The sequence below is a fragment of the Esox lucius genome, chromosome 20 (assembly GCF_011004845.1).
Source record: "Esox lucius isolate fEsoLuc1 chromosome 20, fEsoLuc1.pri, whole genome shotgun sequence".
Taxonomy (NCBI): domain Eukaryota; kingdom Metazoa; phylum Chordata; class Actinopteri; order Esociformes; family Esocidae; genus Esox; species Esox lucius.
The window spans coordinates 29,466,060-29,485,508 of NC_047588.1; the positions used below are offsets into that span (position 1 = coordinate 29,466,060).

General features: G+C 44.0%; 2 protein-coding genes across 6 annotated transcripts in view; both read left to right on the forward strand.

Moving 5' to 3' along the window:
* Positions 1 to 16,688, forward strand: part of shc1 (SHC (Src homology 2 domain containing) transforming protein 1) — a 31,172-nt gene extending 14,484 nt beyond the window's left edge. Inside the window, exons 2-13 of one of the 4 annotated variants that reach the window (XM_010894428.5) lie at positions 2,704 to 2,868; positions 3,871 to 3,941; positions 6,314 to 6,377; positions 7,976 to 8,095; positions 8,451 to 8,504; positions 9,837 to 9,888; positions 10,001 to 10,127; positions 10,239 to 10,389; positions 11,640 to 11,697; positions 12,320 to 12,439; positions 12,840 to 13,093; positions 13,178 to 16,688. In XM_010894428.5, the coding sequence (XP_010892730.1) occupies positions 2,707 to 2,868; positions 3,871 to 3,941; positions 6,314 to 6,377; positions 7,976 to 8,095; positions 8,451 to 8,504; positions 9,837 to 9,888; positions 10,001 to 10,127; positions 10,239 to 10,389; positions 11,640 to 11,697; positions 12,320 to 12,439; positions 12,840 to 13,093; positions 13,178 to 13,306 (1,362 nt within the window). In that variant the 5' untranslated portion in view covers positions 2,704 to 2,706 and the 3' untranslated portion in view covers positions 13,307 to 16,688. Of the gene's footprint in view, positions 1 to 1,198; positions 2,869 to 3,870; positions 3,942 to 6,313; positions 6,378 to 7,975; positions 8,096 to 8,450; positions 8,505 to 9,836; positions 9,889 to 10,000; positions 10,128 to 10,238; positions 10,390 to 11,639; positions 11,698 to 12,319; positions 12,440 to 12,839; positions 13,094 to 13,177 lie in introns of those variants that run through there. The other 3 variants (XM_020041094.3, XM_020041095.3, XM_010894430.5) reach the window with 3 other exon arrangements.
* A 54-nt stretch (positions 16,689 to 16,742) lies between these two features.
* Positions 16,743 to 18,795, forward strand: lenep (lens epithelial protein). Of its 2 annotated transcripts, none has more exons than XM_010894432.4 (3): positions 16,743 to 17,651; positions 17,725 to 17,782; positions 18,539 to 18,795. In XM_010894432.4, exon 1 carries the CDS (start codon positions 17,429 to 17,431, stop codon positions 17,618 to 17,620), a length of 192 nt encoding a protein of 63 aa, XP_010892734.1. In that variant the 5' UTR covers positions 16,743 to 17,428; the 3' UTR covers positions 17,621 to 17,651; positions 17,725 to 17,782; positions 18,539 to 18,795. The 2 variants fall into 2 exon arrangements, with proteins under 2 accessions (XP_010892734.1, XP_010892733.1); XM_010894431.4 differs by having other exon boundaries at positions 17,752 to 17,782.
* Positions 18,796 to 19,449: the final 654 nt, after the last annotated feature.

Below are 19,449 nucleotides of genomic sequence, written 5' to 3' on the forward strand. Positions count from 1 at the left end.
ATAGGTCAGAAAATGTGTGTGAACAGCACTGGCATGTGAGCTGGGTGTGGTACTGACTGTACAGTTTTGGTAGTTGTGGCTTATATTAGAAGACTGTTAATATAAGACGACTGTTGTCTCTTTGGTGTGACTATGCAGATTAGGTGCTTTGCCATTCAGACTGCAGTCAGATCCTTTGTATGTAGTTGGGCCTGTATTTGACCATACTGTCTTGCTGTGTCAAGAAATACACATTCTTTTCTCAGGTAACTGACTATTGGCTTTGCTTGTTGCTTTCAGCAAGACTTCCTGTGGCACTGAGAGAGAGCGAGAGAGAGAGAGAGAGAGAGAGAGAGAGAGAGTGAGAAAGAGTGAGTGAGAGAGAGAGAGAGAGAGAGAGAGAGAGAGAGAGAGAGATAGATAGATAGATAGATTTGGGTGTAGTGACGAGTGATTGAGTTCACAATCGCCTCCAATAAGCCTCCAGCACCATTCAGGGAACCCTTGCTAGGCAGTGAAATTCTGACCAATCAGGTGTCGTTATTATCACAGCAATCTCACCTGTGGTCATCAGCCTATGACCTACATTATTTCTTGTTGCATCACTGCCGTACTACTTCAGCGAGTGTCACTTTACCAGCAGGCGAAGACAACATCTCTGACCGCAGCATTTCTGATGCTATATGGTGCTCCAGATCTGGTCTACTCTAACCAGGGCAGCCATATTACAAGACACACCAACTGTTTTAGCCATATCAGCTGCACCTAGTATTGTTGCCATTTTAAACACTTCAGGGACGAACCCAGAATCTGGTCTTTGCCTACCTTATGTTTTTTTCTTCTATTGGTGCCTGCATAGGCTTTGTGCAAAGTATAGACTTGCTTTAGTTTGAGAGAGAGGGAGAGAGCGAGTGTGTTTGAAAGAGAATCTTTAAATAATAGGAGGGTCTGTTGAACAGGACAGTCTGGAGAACGGCCGAGGAGACGAGGGAGGGGGAGAGGGGGAGCGAGAGATCATTTGGAAGAGACGGCAGGAAGTGGTAGAACGGGAGAAGGAGGAGGTACAGAGACTGCTGAGGGAAGCGCAGAAAACCGTGTGGAGGAAGAGAGAGGGATTCCAAGAGAGGAGAGGGGACGACAAGCTGAAGGGTGAGAGGAGTGCAGAGGGAGGGAGTGAGACCGCCCCAGAGGTGATCTGGAGGAAGAGAGAGGAGGAGGGGGAAAAGGAGCAGGAGAGAGCCAGGGCCATCCAGAGAGGGCATGAGACTGTCTGGAGAAAGAGAGAGAGAGAGTGAGGAGGTGTGAATGAGGACGGGCAAGGGGGTGAGAAGTCGAGGGGGTTAGGAAGAGAGGGAGTGGATGAGTAGAGGAAAAAGTGTTTCTCAGAGGTCTGGTCCAGCAGCCTGGATCCTGAGGAGAACCAGGAGTAGAAAGCAGGAGGAATAGAGGGAATCTTTTCATGTCTGGCTGTAGATGTGCAGGTCTTTACACAACTTGACTATATTGAGCTGTGCCAGTACTGTTTCATTGTGTCGGCTCTCTGTGTGTGTGTGTGTTGGCATTATGTGTGTGGCTTGATCTACTAGTTGGCAGCTAATAGGGTTTTTATGGGCCTGTGTCAGGCAAGAGCTGCCAGAGTGATCTACCGTACAGACGGACACACTGACATCCACCACCACAGACCCGCACACACTTGGTGCTAGTGCAGGCTGGACAGTGGATTCGTGCTCAGACACATGCTAATGCACAGACACATAAGGCCCCTTGATGCTGTAACTCACACCACTGGCGTGTGTCTGTGTGTGTCTGTGTGTGTGTGTGAGTCAATACAGAGTCACATTCTGCGGTTCTATGTCAATTCCCCATGGTGCTCAAAGATGAGACGCTGGACTTCAATGCAATACAACAGCAGCTGACATGTTGATGTGCTTTAAGGGCATTTTTGCTCTTATCAAGCCCCTTTGACTCTGTTCTATGGAACTGTTATGTCTTTGGATCAGATCTTTCTCCGGCTAGACATTTAGAAAGATTACACCCTCTGATCTTCAATCGCCCCCCCCCCCCCCCTCACTCTTCTGTTTTGTGGATGAAAGGCATTTCTTGCGCAGTGTCTGTCACACTGCCCAACCATGAAGAGAGGGAAGGAAACCGTCCAGATGGACAGACAGCGGACTTTGAAAGAAAGACCAGACCATGTTTTTGGAAATGACAGTACTGAGAGAAAATGAATGAACCAGTGTTATTAGTCAGACTAATTCCCAGAATCACAGAAACAACATTGACTATATCAGATCCGTGATGGAGTTGTTCCCTAAAACCAAGTACACTCACTTTCGTAGTGAGTCTCTCAGTTCAAATGATGATGCCAACTCCAACCCCTCCTCGCTCCCCTCTTCCACCCCTGCCACCCCTGCCACCCCTCCTGGGTTACCCTCCTCTCTCTCCTCCTCCTCAATCACCCCCATTCTCCCCCCTTCTTCCCCTCGCCGGGCGGAGAACAGCCCCACCACACTCTGCTCCTTCTTCCCCAGGATAGGAGCTCTTCGCCTGGGCGTTTCTGCCACCCTGCTACCAGGTCTCAAGGCCCCCAGCAGGCCTCCGCAGACTCAGGCACTCGTGGATTCCTCAGGGGGGGGCAGTTTGAGTTCCAGATCCCTACTTCCCCTTGCTCACCCCCCTCACTGTCTAACGGCACCATCTCCCCCTCCTCGTCCTCCTCTGCAGGATATGAACCGGCTGGGCGGGGCGTCCAGGAGGGCGCGGGTGGAGGGGGGGCAGCTCGGGGGGGATGAATGGACACGCCACGGCTCCTTCGTCAACAAGCCGACCAGAGGATGGCTGCACTCGGACAGCGTGGTCAGCACCACAGGAGTCTCCTACACCGTCCGAGTAAGAGTCAGTCTGTCCGACCTGGCTGGACTGCATGCCTGGCTGTTTCTGTCTGCCCTCCTGCCTGGCTGTTTCTGTCTGCCGCCTGCCTGCCTGACTGTTTCTGTCTGCCCTCCTGCCTGGCTGTTTCTGTCTGCCACCCTGCCTGGCTGGACTACCTGCCTGGTTCTTTCTGTCTACCTGCCTGCCTGGCTGTTTCTGGCTGCCTGGCTGTTTCTATCTACCTGCCTGCCTGGCTGTTTCTGTCTACCTGGCTGGCTCTCTGTTTCTGTCTCCCCGCCTGCCTGTTTTTGTCTCTGCCTGTTTCTGCCTGCCAGGCTGTCTGTGTCTGCCTGTCTATATCTGCCTCTCTTCCTGACTGTCTGCCTGTCTGTATCTCTCTCTCTATCTGCCTGTCTGTTTCTGTCTCTCTGCCTTTCTGTCTGTTTTTGTCTCTCTGCCTGCCTGTCTGTTTCTGTCTCTCTGCCTGCCTTTCTGTTTTTGTCACTCCACTTGACTGCCTGACTGTTTGTTTTGGCAGTTACACCTTTCTTTCTGTAATCCCCTGTATCGGTATATTCACCTTTCGCTCTCTAGAAATGATCTTGAAGTTCGTCTAGATATTTACTGGTTATCCATCTGTCTATACACACGCCACTCTGATCAGTGGGGTGTGCTGGAGAAAATGTAATGGTCGTTTCCTGTTTCCTGTTCAGTAGAGGGCTGTGTCGAGAGGTTTTTGGTTTTACCTACCATAGTGCGGTTTCATTGAAATGCATGACCTAGATCTTCCACAAAAGGGTATTGGCACAAATTTGTTGTGGTGTTATTATTATTTTTGGGCGGGGTGTCCTCTGCACTGTTCAAACACTGTTCAAGTTAAGACAGTGTCAGCTTGTTATATTCCAGAAGTGGAGGTCGCGTCTCTTTTTCTACTGCTCCTGAAAGCCAGAACTGCTGCTTGATGTGGCGGCGTCTGTGCGGTAGAAAGACCCTGTTAATGTCTCCCTGTTTCCTGTGCAGTATATGGGCTGTGTGGAGGTGCTGCAGTCTATGAGGGCACTGGACTTCAACACCAGAACTCAGGTCACCAGGTGAGAATCTTCCGGTTGTCCCACTGTCCTTTATGACAGATCTTCACAGGTCCCTATGAAGTTCACCCATGTAAAAAAACAGAAATAAAATATGTTAATTTGGCCATGATTCTCACAAGCACTGGTGAAATGCATCAGTCATTCGTATTTTCCTTTCTGGGTAATGTGTGGGAATGCCTGTGTCTATGTGCACAGACTTTCTGCCACTTTGCAGTACCTGCATGACCTCAACCACCCTGGATCTGTGCTCACTTGCGTAGCGCCTCAACCAAGCCGCCGCTCTGCACACCTCTCTTCTCCACACCTCTCTTCTGCACACCTCTCTTCTCCACACCTCTCTGCTCCACACCTCTCTTCTGCACACCTCTCTTCTGCACACCTCTCTTCTCCACACCTCTCTTCTCCACACCTCTCTTCTGCACACCTCTCTTCTCCACACCTCTCTTCTGCACACCTCTCTTCTGCACACCTCTCTTCTCCACCCTGAAGACAAGAACGCCTCTGGGAAAGTTCTGTTGTTGGTCCTCAGTCTCCTTGACACAAACGACTGTCCAGCTATGCATAGTCAGCCACAAACAAAACGGTCTTCAGTGTAAGAACGCCATTACAGCGGTCAACAAGAAGGCAATTGGAAAAACAAAAGGAAAACCCGGTGAATCCTGATCCGGGGGCATCATCCATCATCACCTCCTCCATCAGCATGTGGTTTAACTGGAGGGTTATCAAAAACATCAAGCCTCCTAAAAGTTGTTAACTGAACTATACTGCTCTTGATCTAGATATACACTGACACCTTAAATCTCTGAATGTTAACTGTAAATGACTGTGTAGGACATGCAGTGCAATGCTAGGTATTTGGACGGTGACACAGAGTTAGTTGTTTTTGTCTCTGCACTCCAGCCTGTTGGATTTGAAATTGAACAATCACTAAGAGGTTTCAGTGCAGACTGTTAGCTTTAATTTCAGGGTTGTAACATCTGTGAACCGTATTGGAATTACAGTCCATTTCATACAGTGTCCCCATTTCAGGGGACCAAAAGTAATTGGACAATTGGCCGAGTGTGTGTTGTTGCATTGTTAGTTCAGGCACAAGAGAGCTAACAAAAGGTATAGAGGGGATTATGTGTGGCATTTGCTTTTCGGAGTCGGTTGCCTGTATCTTTCAACATGAGGAGCAAAGTGCCAATGCCAGTAAAACAGGCCAGCATGTCGCTGAAACATGAGATTATATCAGAGACATAGTCAAGACATTAGGTCTGTCAAAATTTTACATTACTTTCATAGATTGATGAGCCTTGCAATAGCAAACAACCTGGTTCACCATGTCAGATCACTGCAGTGGGTGACCAAGAAGGCTTTTGCAATTGTGAAGAAAACCCCCTTTTCAAGAGATGAAGAACAATCTCGGGTATATGTGCATGGATGTGTCGAAGAGTGCCATAAAGAGGAGACTCCACCAGCATAACTTCAGGGTTTACCACAAGAGGAAAACCACTGGAGGTATCAATAACAAAAACAGCCCAGTTACAGTTTGCTAAAACACAGTGGAATGTTCTTGAATGGCCAAGTCAATCACTCAAACTGAATCAAATTGAGGATGTTTATCTCAGCAAAAATTCCCTTCAACAGGAAATAAAGATGTTGCAGTGCAGGCCTGGTAGAGCATTACCAGGAAAGGAACTAAGCATCTTGTTATGTATGTGTTTCACACACTTCAGGAGTCATTAAATGTAAAGGATTTGCAACCAAGTACTAAATAGTACAACTTTATTTATAATAATGTGTAATTTGTCCAACGACTTTTGGCTTTCTGTAAAAGGCGTTCATTTCTGTGTGATTCATGCTTTAAATACCCACAAATTGAATCTGAAAGACTGTGATTTAACCTCTTACCGCAATTCTGGGTATATAGATATGTACTTAGATAATATAGGTGATTCTGATGAATGTGTGTCCTACCTTCACTGCATGAGCCAACACCATAGTGGACACATTTTTAATTACAGTTTGGGGACAAAAGTGAAGCAAATGTGATGGAAACACTATTTAATTCTGTACATAAAAACTTGCCAGTGTCTGTACATTAAAACTTGCACAACATAGTCCCAGATATCTGAAAGGACTTTATAGGTGTCACAGTAGTGTGTGTGTGTGTGTGTGTGTGTGCATTTGTGCCTACCGCTCCCACAACCTATTTAATTGTCTGGAATCCCAGTGGTTTCTCTCTGGTTTCTGTGTAGATATTTTTCTCCATGGCAAGAAGTATTGTTGCCAATACAATTAAGTCTCTCACATGTTGCAAGATTTCATGAAAACTTTTGCACAAATGTGAATCCAGGAAACTGTTTATTCCACATTTTTCTTTATTTCAGAGAGGCTATCTCAGTGGTGTGTGAGGCGGTGCCTGGAGCCAAAGGAGCCCAACGCAGAAGAAAGGTATACCCATATTGTACAACACGACATCATAAAACCATAGCAGTATAACACTACAACATCATCAAACTAAAACAGTATAACACTACAACATCATCAAACTAAAACAGTATAATACTACAACATCATCAAACTAAAACAGTATAACACTACAACATCATCAAACTAAAACAGTATAACACTACAACATCATCAAACTAAAACAGTATAACACTACAAGATCATCAAACTAAAACAGTATAACACTACAACATCATATAATTACAACACCATAAAAATACAATACTACAATGCCATAAAACTACAGCAGTACAGAACTACAACACCATTAAACTACAACACTGCAACACCATAAAACTACAACACCATTAAACAGCAACACTGCAACACCATAAAACTACAACACCATTAAACAGCAACACTGTAACACCATAAAACTACAACACCATCAAACAGCAACATTACAACACCATAAAACTACAACACCATTAAACAGCCACACTGCAACACCATAAAACTACAACACCATAAAACTACATTATTATAACAATACAACACTACAACCATGACACTGCAACACTACAACACCACAACACTTTAACACAATTAAAACACTGTACTACCACAACATTTCAACACTACAACAGCTTTAATACAATCGATAACACCACAGCACCAAAACACTATAACACCACTATAAATCCACTCTTTGTCTCTGTCTTAGAATAGTCACGTGTGGACACTCACAAACAGCATTAGTTATTTAACTGTTAAATGGAGGGCTGTGGTCAGGGAGGCATGGATAAGAGCTGGATTTAGCTGGATTGGTCCAGTCTGTGGTCAGTGGCTACTTAACTCTCTTTTTCTTTCCCTCTCTCTCTCACTCACACCTTGTCTTTGTCTCTTTTATTCTTTCTCAAACACATACACACCCACCTCCCTGTCTCTGCCTCTCTCTCTCATTCTCTCTCTCTCTCTGTCTTGCTAATTGTTCCTTGAGTATCGGAGACATGTGACTAGGTTGTGTGTGCCCAAACTAAGCAACAACCTGAATTGACCAGGCTCCACAGCTTAGTCTGCATGCAAGACATAAATATGGGAGAGCATTATTGTAAAACTACAAGCATTCACCTAAACAGGACATGAATCCGGTGGCTATATCCAGTGTGCTTGGTTAAAGACCACCTGGCCACGCAAAACTAAGTTAAAACTAAGACTGTTGGATTATCAGACACTCTTTGGGAATAGTTGAGATATTGGAGAACATTGGAGACTTAAATACTCTTTGAAGACTTTTAGAGTAAATATTACTCTAAGTGAGGGTTGGTTATCCAGTGAGGGTTGGTCATAGTGGCCTTGGTTGTGTTCCCGAGCCAAGCAGTCTGACAGGATAATTTGCATCCAGCAGCTGTTTTTCCCCACCCTCCCTCACTCCCTCCCTCACTCCCTCCCTCACTCCCTCCCACACACACACACACACACTGGGACACGCACAAACATTTGTTATACTTTTTAAAGCTTTAATTTGCAGGGTAAAACCTTTTTCCTTTTGCTCTTCAGTTTAAAACTGTCCTTCTCCCTTCCTGCATGTCCCTGTCCAGCCGACGTCCCGCTGTATGTCCTCCATTTTGGGGAAGAGTAACCTGCAGTTTGCCGGGATGACAATCAGCCTGACTGTCTCAACCAGCAGCCTCAACCTCCTGGCCTCCGACTGCAAACAGGTGACACACCAAGTTTAGGGCGCAGGCATGTGTGTTTGTGTTTGTTTGTTTGTTTGTGTTGATATTTGTCTGTGTGGCTTTGTTATTACAGCCTGTTAAAACTGTGTTAAAACCACCTATCACAGTTAGGTTCCTGGATAACATCTCACTGTCAGTTAAACCAACTAATGCTGCTGAATGGAGAAACATGATCTCACCCGCTCTTTCACCCCCCCCCCCCCCCCCCCATTTTTCTTTCTCCATCTATCATCTCCATCTTCTCTTCCTTCATCACACTATCATGCTCAAATCTCTCTATGCTTCTTTTTATCTACCTCTGTCTCTCTTTATTTCTCTCTTAATTCTCTTTTCACAGATAATCGCCAATCATCACATGCAGTCCATTTCATTCGCTTCTGGAGGAGACCCAGTGAGTCATATAAACCCCTCTCATTTCATCTTATTCTGTCCTGCCTCTACATCATCTGTTTAGTGCTCTGTGCCTCTACCTTGTTTTTTTTATCATCCATCTACTGCTCCGTGCATGTGCTTCATCCCCTTCTTCATCTATATCCATCTACGGCTCTGTGTCTTACCTCGTCCTCTTTATCATCCATCTATAGCTTTGTGCTTCTACATCCTCCTCTATATCATTCATCTACTGCTCTGTTTCTACCTCATCCCCTATATCATCCCTTTACTGCTCTGTCTATCTCTCTATATCATCAATCGAATGCTCTGTGCTCCTACCTCATCCATTTACTGCTCAGTGCTTCTACCTCATCCTCTGTATCATCCATCTACAGCTTTTTCAACCTCATCCTCTGTATCATCCATCTACTGCTGTGTCTCTACATCCTTCATATCATCCATCTACTGCTGTGTCTCTACCTCCTCCTTCATATCATCCATCTACTGCTGTGTCTCTACCTCCTTCATATCATCCGTCTACTGCTGTGTCTCTACCACCTCCTTCATATCATCCATCTACTGCTGTGTCTCTACCTCCTCCTTCCTATCATCCATCTACTGCTCTGTCTCTACCTCCTCCTTCCTATCACCCGTCTACTGCTTAGTGCTTCTACTTCATCCTTTGTATCATCCATCTACAGCTGTTTCAACCTCATCCTCTGTATCATCCATCTACAGCTGTTTCAACCTCGTACTCTGTATCATCCATCTACTGCTGTGTCTCAACCTCCTCCTTCCTATCATCCATCTACTGCTGTGTCTCTACCTCCTCTTTCATATCATCCATTTACTGCTGTGTCTCTACCTACTTCATATCATCCATCTACTGCTGTGTCTCTACCTCCTTCATATCATCCATCTACTGCTGTGTCTCTACCTCCTCCTTCATATCATCCATCTACTGCTGTGTCTCTACCTCCTTCATATCATCCATCTACTGCTGTGTCTCTACCTCCTCCTTCATATCATCCATCTACTGCTGTGTCTCTACCACCTCCTTCATATCATCCATCTACTGCTGTGTCTCTACCTCCTCCTTCATATCATCCATCTACTGCTGTGTCTGTACCTCCTCCTTCATATCATCCATCTACTGATCTGTCTCTACCTCCTCCTTCATATCATCCATCTACTGATCTGTCTCTTCCTCTAATCTTTCTCTCTTCTAGGTCACTGTGTGTTAAAAGCTCCTTTGACTAAAAATCTGTTTCTCTCTTACTACTTATGCATCCTCCTTCCCCTTTTTCTCTCTTTCCATCTCTCTCTCTCTTTTTTTCTCTCTCTCTCTCAGGACACAGCTGAGTATGTAGCGTATGTTGCCAAAGATCCAGTCAACCAGAGAGGTGAGACTCAATGTCATCCCTTCAGTATATTTTGCATCCAATTAATCTACCATACTGTGAACAATATGAGTTCTCTTTTTCACCCTCCACTTCCTGCTTTATGTCTGCCCAGCATGTCATATCCTGGAGTGTTCAGAGGGCTTGGCCCAAGAAGTCATCAGTACAATTGGACAGGCTTTCGAACTGCGCTTCAAACAGTACCTGAAGAACCCCCCCAAACTGGTCACTCCACATGACAGGTGTGTTACCTTTTTTCCTCCTCACTTTCATTCCTAAAATCAGTCTGTTTCATAATCTGTTTGTTTGCGCCTGTGCATATCTCACTCCCAACCTCTATTCCCTTTTCTCAGGATGGCTCCTTTTGACGGTTCAGCGTGGGAGGAAGAAGATGATGAGGGAGCCCCGCCCTCTGTAGAGGTTCCATACTATAATAACTTCCCCGGGAAACAGCCTCCTCCTGGGGGACTGGTGGATATGAGGGCTCGTCCTGGGGCTACACTGGTGAGACACACATGCACAAATTTAACTATTCTTCTGCGGACCAAAAACATTATTCCTTGTCAATATTGTATTTATTCTAACCTTAAGCCTAGCCATAATCCCCCAACTCTTAAACCTAACTCTAAACTCCTTGCCCCAATTCTAACCCTGACCTAAATATAACATTTTCCCTACACCTTTCGCCAAAATAGATTGTCGCTTTGTGGGGTGGGGATTGTCATTTGGCAACATTATGGGACTCCTTCATGTGCAGTGGATATCAAAAGTAATTTATTTAAAGGCTGAAATAAAGACAAATCATGTCAGAGCTTTTAACTTTTAATAAGACGATGTAACCAACAATATTTAAGTAAAACAAAAATGCCTTGTTATATAAGTGTAAACACACTTTAAAGTAGCGGTTGTAATTGTGTTAACATTTATCTGATCACCTTCCAAATCATGTACAAAGTAATTTGCCATCATCTGACATCAGTTGAAGAGGGCAAGGAAAAAGCTCATCAGTAACCTTAAAGGAGCTGTAGAAATGGCTGGCAAGAATGAGGCATACCCTGCATATTAAAACCATAATTTGCGCATATTCTCCACAGGTCTATGCTCTGGGGTAGGGTGGTGAGACAAAATCTATTTCTTGAAAAATGAACATGCAAGCCGGTATACATTTAGCAAGAAGACGCATTCAATCTCCCAAAACCTTGTAATAAAGTATATTATGTTCTGATGAGGCAATAGTTTGATGTTTTGGCCTTAATTCTGAAAAAAAAAATCTCAAAAAGCCAACAGAGCCCATTACTGAAGTATAGAGTAACTAATGTCAAGCATAGTAGCTGCAGCATCATGCTGTGGGACTGCTTCTCTTCAGTGGGGACAGGGGCAATGTACTGGATAGAGGCGACAGTGTGCTAGTTATGAAATTACTGCTGTAATCCAAGCAAAAGGTCATTCAGCAACATTTTTGTTGTGGGATGTGCACACTTATGCAACCAGGGGATTTACTTTTTTCACTAACATGTTGTTCAAGATGTAGAAGAGAGGGGACAGATTATATGACCCTTTGTGACATCACTAACTTAGTCATGCTCACTGTCATTCTCACTGGCTTTGCTCAGAGCACTTTGTCTATTTGTTCATTGTGTTTGTCTCTTAAATGGAATGTATGTGTGTCTGTGATTTTATTCAGGCGTGTGTGTATGTGTGTGTGTGTGTGTGCGCGTGTGTGTGTATTGACTGGTATTTTTTTGTGTTTGCAGCCCTATGGACAGCCTGGTCAGAATGACATTCACAAACAGCCGCTACCCCCTATTCCAGGTAAGACGAATCCCTCACACATACTTAATGTGACTAATTTCCTCTCCCTCTGAGTCATTGTATTGTATGACCTCATATATTCTTTAGCTGTGTGAGTGTGTGTGTGTGTGTGTGTGTGTGTGTGTGTGTGTGTGTGTGTGTGTGTGTGTGTGTGTGGGTGTGTGTGCTACGTCAGGTCAGTGCTGCCGTTATAATACACCCTGAAGCGTATAGGGTTCTTCTCCATCCAAAGCCTTAATCTTCAGTGAACCAGAAACTGCACTGTGAAATAGCCTTAAAATACACACATATACATACACATACATATACACACACATACCTCGAGCAGAGATTTGTGTTCAGTGTAAAAGTAGGGCACTCACAGACACAGTAAAGCTGTCCATATGCTTCTTAGCCTAACCACTTCCAACATACATTAAAACAACATTTTGTGTCCTTTTCCCCCCCAAACTGAATTTTATTTTCTTGAGGCAAGCTTTAAAGGGCTGAAAACACTGCAGGGTTCCACCATATAGCTTTCCCCCTTTATCACTGAACATCCACATACAAAACAGATATGCTGCCCTAAATGTTCCTGGTGATAACGGCATCGTGATTGAACTCTTCTGATTGGTTGTTTCAGTGGGAGCAAAGGAAGGAGGGCGGGACCTATTTGACGACCCCTCATACGTCAATGTGGATAAACCCCGCCCCCCGGCAGCTGCAGCCAATGGCAACGCTCACAGAGATGTGTTTGACATGAGTGAGTCCTTATGTGCATCTCCACTGTGTGCTACTTTTCTCTTTGCCTCCTTTTGATTTGGAGGAAAAGCTGAGAGGGTAGGGACAGCTGGCTCTCTCATCCAGTGGTTTTGAAAAGGAGACAAGGGCAGAGCTAAGCAACAAATCTGCATTTAACATCTTTGATCTGTCAGCCCCATAAGAACAGTCCATTGCAGTGACTTTAGATATCCATTGCAGTGATTTTAGATAAGACTAATCAGAATTGTTAGAAATGTTGCAGTAACTCCAGTAGGAGTCATTAGCTAATTTCTTTAGTTTTGGACAAAGGGGAAATGGGAATGTTGTTATCCTGAATGTACTGTGTATAGAATGAGTCTGGTCTGATTCATCTTCTCTTTCTCTCCCCCCTCTACTCTCAGAGCCGTTTGATGATGCGCTGAATGTAGTAGGTCAGGGGGGCCCAGCCATCTCCACGGCGCCCCCTCTGGTGGAACAGCTGCAGTGCGAGGCCTGGTTCCACGGCAGCCTGAGTCGCAAGCAGGCTGAGAGACTGCTGACCCGCGACGGAGACTTCCTGGTCCGAGAGTCAGGCACCACCCCTGGACAGTATGTCCTCACTGGACAGCAGGGGGGTCAGCCCAAACACCTGTTGCTGGTCGACCCCGAGGGAGTGGTGAGTGTGGGGGTCAGAGCTTTGACACCAAACGCCCGTGTGGTGCTCTACGTTTTGGTGACTCTGTGTTGTCCTTCTCCTCAGGTGCGTACCAAAGACCACCGCTTTGACAGTGTGAGCCATCTGATCAGTTACCACATGGACAACAGGCTGCCCATCGTATCAGCAGGCAGTGAGGTGTGTCTTCAGCAACCAGTGGAGCGCAGGGCCTGAACATACACATTCACAGTCATGCAGCAATGTAACACACAAACACACACACACACACACACTGCAACACTACACACGTAACTGTGTACACAAACTCACACACTGACCACATTTAGGAAAGCCACAAAAAACTGTTACTCTTTCTGCCAAATTACTCGATGACTTCTTTCCTCACACACACGCTTGATGACTGTTTCCTCTGTAAACCCTCGTTCTGTTCAACCTTCTGCCATGGAGAGCCACTCCTTCCCGCAGACATCATCCTAAAGAACGAGGGAGTAAGGCCCAACGACCACCTCCTTTTATTTCTGGGAGCGGGACGGAAGGTAATGCAGATGTATTTGCATTTTTAAGAAATCATAACACAGGATCACCTAGGGATGATGCCGTCATTGTATAGGAGAGCTGTGGACCTTGGAGGGTGGAGTGAATCATTGAGGAGTGATGGACAGGAGGGACGGAGGGTAATGGATCCAGACAGAGGAAACACTTTTTAACTATCAGAGTATCACCCCAAAGACATGGGCCGTCCAATAGAATATCAGTGGAACATAGGAATAGACAATCAGTGACTGATTCAGATCAGGCCTCCTTGAATATGCATAGACATTTTTGTATCCGCACCAATCAGGGCCACTAGTATAGACATTATGCATTGACATTTTTCTAGCCACACCCATTATAGCCCTTTCTTTGACCAAGACCCTAAGTGATAACTGGCGACGTCATGGAAGACGTCACTGCAATGCAAAAATGGGATTCCGATGCCAACAGCTATTGTCTATGTCTATCCAAATATGGGCAATGTTTCCTTCCTGCCTCCTTTTGGGAGTTTGATGAAAGTGATTCATATCCATCCATGTGTTGGAACTGGTGGACTGGTATCATCATCCTCATAAAGCCAAAGAGAGTGGACTTGGTTGGACAGCAGAAACACTGGAGATGACCCAAACAGTTCAAACATTACCGTGTGTTTTTCTGCCATATGTTTCCATTGGGAGGAGTGCTTCATCACCATAGAATTAGGAATCACAGGAGGCCCAGGGAGGATCCACATTTACACATGACGTAATCAGCCCTAGACATAATGTCACTAAGAAGTCAAAGCCAGTTCTGCGATGTTGTCGTTGCAAAGCATAGCTTTCGGTGCATTCTGGGAATCGTAGGTCATATAATGCAAATGTTTTCTTGCTTGTTGTTATTATCGGTTTGCCTTGACAATCTATGGCCATATCTCTGATGTCTGGACTAAAGGGGGTGATGTTGGGGTGGGGGGGTGGGGTTGGTTGAAGGGGATTCTGGACAAAGTGTTGAATGCTAAAAGCATCTGGCCTAGAGCACTGAAAGCAGTGATGTTCTCCCCTCTCCAAATGTGATGCTACAATCTCTGTCATGAGACTAGCTTTTAGCATTAATGTTAGTGTGTAAAGTGTTTCTCCTCAGCTCGCTCCAGGGAAAACTGTCCTGTTCTCCTTTTTTGTTGTTTCAAATGGAACGGAACTCGACGGAGTGGAAGTGTGGAGGATAAACAGTAGAAATCTGGGAGCTTTGCTACCTTCAGTGAAATGTTGGAGTTTATTGGTTTGTTGTTCTAAATTGGACCTATAGGAAGGAGAGGAATCATCCTCTCCCCTGTCTTCATTTTTGTGTATTTTTTTTTTCTCTTCTTCTCGTGCCTTGTTTCTTCAATGCAGTCACCTCACTCCAGTGCAGTCTGGTAGTCACCTTGCCTACTTGTACATGCGCTTTCTGTCCAGTCAATTGATGAACTTAATCCAAATAAAATGGACTGTTGGGTCCTATCACGGTGGCTCAGTTCATGGAAGACTCTAGAAAAAGACCCTGAGACTCAGTCTGCTCCTCATGACATGCCTTTGTACTGTTGTTCCCATGTGGTCCTGGTTGGTCGATGTCGCAAGTCTCATTGGAATTTCCACTCCTCTTGTATATAACATCAGATCGGATCAGTTGTTTTTTGGTTCTAAAAAAATTATGACAAAAAAATATCAAGATTGTTTTGATGTATTTAATAAACCTTTAAATGGAACTAGATACTGCATTTCACCTTTTCAAGGCTGAAACCAAACATGTGCGTGAAGAGTTTTGTTAAATTGGTATTTCTCACCTACAATTGTGATTCGTATAAAATATTTCTGTTTAAGTAGCGAAAGTGTTGAGAACTTTCTTTAAATCCAAAAAGTCCTGGTTGGAAGAACTGGATTTCCTGCTTAATCCCTTGTAATTGCACAAGTTAGGACTGGCCTGCCGTATAGGTGTCTGGCTAGTGCCTAAGTAAATATTGCCTTTAAATTAGCTTTTAAACAAGAAAATGTCTCCACCCAATGGCAAAGTGTGTAGAATTGCAGATAATCTGCTGTAAAATTGCAAAACATTTTCTACCCATAGAAAAATGGGTAGAATTACTTTTAATAAGCTGTAATGTTGCTAAACATCACTAAGCCTATAACACAAAGAATATAATTGCATTAACATAAACATGCAACATTTTCTCTGCTGCTGTAGAATTGAAGGAAATGTAATTTTATGCCCCAAATGTTTTGTGCTATCAGGAGTTAGTGTCAGTAAGACATTTTGCACCCAAGGTGGGGGTGTCCCCCGAAAATCTCCCCTCGGGCCCCCAGAAGAATAGTTTTTGGACACTTACTCTTTTCTTTGCACATAGATTGTGTCAATTTATTTACACCATCTACTCATACCAAAATGACATAGTGTCAAAATTCTGCCATCTCCATAAAACTTTGCCATTCCAGACATCTTCCAACCAGGGGGGTTCTCTTAGCCTAGATGTGTCATTGACTTTACTCTGTGTGTGTGTGTGTGTGTATGTGTGTGTGTATATGTATATGTAAGGGGATGATCAGATTCTATAGTTTGAAGTGTAAGGGCCGGGATGTGTGGTTCAGACGGCATGAACTCTCAGACAGACACACACACACACACACACAGAAAGAGAGAGAGAGGAGGGCTGTTCAGGTGTCCTGGATAGAAAAAAAGAAAACATCACCATCAGATTTGGCTTGTCTTTGTGTTTGTTTCCCCACCTGTCCCCATGATCATTGTTCTTCACAGTTGCCTTTGTTGCATGGAAATCCTTTGAAAGTTTGTTGTTGTTGTTTTTGTTGTCGTCTCAGTCTTCTCAGTCTTTTTTTTTTTATTTGTGTTTTGAAAGCCAAAGGGTTATTTTCTATTAGCCTGCACATATATTGATTTCATTTTTACATTTCTGATTTGATACTCTTGTTGTTCTTTTGGGGAAAATGAATATGTTTACACATGTATCTGAAATGATAGATTACATATATAAATACAAATGTCATTCATCCTTCTTGGTGAGTTTGGTTTTAAATGTAGTTTCTGTATTTCACTCTTTGGTCTCCTGTGATTTTTAAAATGTAATAACTATTAAATATAACATTATCCACTCATTTATCTATTGTGAGTAATATATTTGTCATATGTTTAGACCTCTCTGGCGAGAACTCTTCAAGCAATAATTTCTACCTGGTTGAAGGGACACAAATACAGAGAACATAATAGTGGAGTTTACTTATTTCCAGCTGTTTAGAGTATAGACAAAATGCAGATTACCCACATATCCAGACAAAAGACTGCATCCTGGACAAAGAGGGATGTGGATTGGAGATTTGAATGATACTGTACAGTGTTCCAGAAGAGCCGTACTGAGCAGGTGATCCTGGAACGATCCTCAGGACACTCTACTGTAGGGGGGACGTTTTGGTGGATCAATGAGGCTTTTACATGGGGAGAGACGGAGAGCGCTGAGCTAGTCTGTTCCAGATCTGGAGTGGGAGAGGTGGATGCAGAACACACCCCCAGCCGCTGAACAGAATGTTTCATCGCCGGGGGTGACCACTGTGTCCACGTTCCAGAGTGTAAAGAAACAATAGAGAATGATCAGGAGCTGTGAGGTCGCCGCCTGGTGTTGTTTGTGTGACTATAGGAGGTTATAAGTACAGGAGCTCACTGTCCACTCGCACCCAGTTCAACCCTGACCCTCACTCCTTCACTGCTTGGCCTCTTCCTCTCCCTTTGGGATTGACCTGAGCGCTCTTCCTCCTGTCCTCAACGTGGAGCCACAGATCCATGCACCCGCAGCGTCCTCTCCCCCAGGCCATGCCCTCCTCCCTGGGGCAGAACCTACGTGATGTGGCCATGGGCCTGGGCAGAGGGAAAAACTTCCTGGGTGGAAACATTGCCTATGGCTTCATCCAGTCCTTCAAAGAGTGTCTTTACTTCCTGCTCTGCTGCTGGTGCATTAAGGAGATACTGGACTGACTGGCTGACTGAGACACCACGAAAGAGAGAGGTACCTGGGTGATGTTCTCTTGTCCAGCCTCTCTGTCTGATCATGTTTATATTGCTTCCTTATATTCTCTCAGTTTGTCCTCTTCTTTTCCCCTCACTAGCTGTATTGAAAACAGCAACATGTTAAGCCATGTAAGTATGAGTCTTATGTTAGAACATCCATTAGGTATGTAATATAGACCAGTGCTTCTCAAACCTCTCCTGCGGACTCCCAGCTATCTTACAATTAGACAAACATGTACACCAACTATAACCAGCTAATCTGAATGAAGTGGTCAAGCGCTTGATAATTTGTTGACTCATAATAAGTTGTTTCAGTTGTGATAGCTCTGGAATACAACTAATTTATGGAACAGCTGGGGCGTCCAAAGCAGAGATTGAAGTAGAGCATTTCAAACTATTCTCCATTTTGGTGTGAAATCGGTTTCTGGCAACACAATTTCCTTACAAGAACATGTAATCTGTTAAAGGGGACTTATTAGTAAGAGTTTTACATTACTACAAACATAAATTACCTGAAGACATCTGCAGTTAATGTGTGATGTATGTTTTCTACAAAATTGTTCAGTGCCGGAGATATTCTACAATTAAAGTTGTTCCCAGATCTGTCTATCAGTTTGCACTGAAGTGTGGTCACCTCATAAGTGCTTTAGAAAGTTGCATTACTAACCCCTCCACTCTGGAGAAGCTAGTACTATTCTGGTCTTGTCTGGTAACAGAAGAGAAGGAGGAGACAAGGCGTATTATTTAAATTCAGACTTGTAAACATTTGAGCTAGGATTCTAGTGTAGAACATTCCACCCACTACTGAGGACTGTCTGCAGTGTTTTGAGGTTTACATTTAGTACATGCTCCTGGTGTATGTATGCGTGTATTTTCTCTTCTCAGTGCCCATGATGCAGTTGTGTATTCCTGGCCGGAGCTGTGAGAGACATATTTGGGAACCTCCATTATTCTCTGATCCAGAGTCAGTCAATCTGGCGATCTGCAGTGTGTGAGGCATCGCCTGAACACCAATCCGCTGATCGTAAACCTGTGGAGAAACCCAAGCTATATGGCATTAGACAGATGGATTTAGTTTAGGCGATTCTGCTTAGGTGACATTTTCATTTGTTTTCTGCATAATATTAATGAGGAATAAAAGTTTATTCTATAAGTTGTTCTACAAGATATGTATTTTTTTGGTGTGCCTAGTCCATGGTCTATGTGTACATGTAGATAAAAGAGGGAAAATGCTATTTCAGGCTTAAGTGTTAGTATAAGGGAAACATTTGCAACTGGTCATGGTGTTAGAATTGGGGGTACTTTTAGGTTTAAGCATTACCAATGAGGTTTAGGTTTATTTATTAGGGCTAGGTTAAGTTTAAGAATTAAAGGGCAATTAGGTTTAGACTGAAGTTAGGTTTAGTGCAAAAGAAGAAGATGGATTTCTGGGGTCTATTTTAGTTTCAGGTACCACAAGGATAGAAAAACAAATGTGCTTCTGACTTAACTATATAATGGAACAAAAATGTCAAAACATGTCACACTGATTAATAAGAAAAGGTTCACTAATGGGGGGGGGGATTTTTCCTGTCCCCATTTTGAACCCAGGCAGTTTTTTTGGCAAAGGTCTTCAAGAGGAGTTAAAATTACGGTTAGGTTGAGGTTTTCCGTTAGAATTAGTAAGTGCAATAAATGTTTGTTTCCCGAGTCAGGTCGCTATGTAAACGTGCGTGTGATATATTTTTTTTACATTTATTTATCGTGGACAGTCATAAATGTCATCAGCATCTACCTACGTATGTCATCATTATGTT

Excerpts from the sequence above, each read along its gene's own strand:
- lenep (XM_010894432.4), top strand. The coding sequence starts at position 17,429 with ATGCACCCGCAGCGTCCTCTCCCCCAGGCCATGCCCTCCTCCCTGGGG.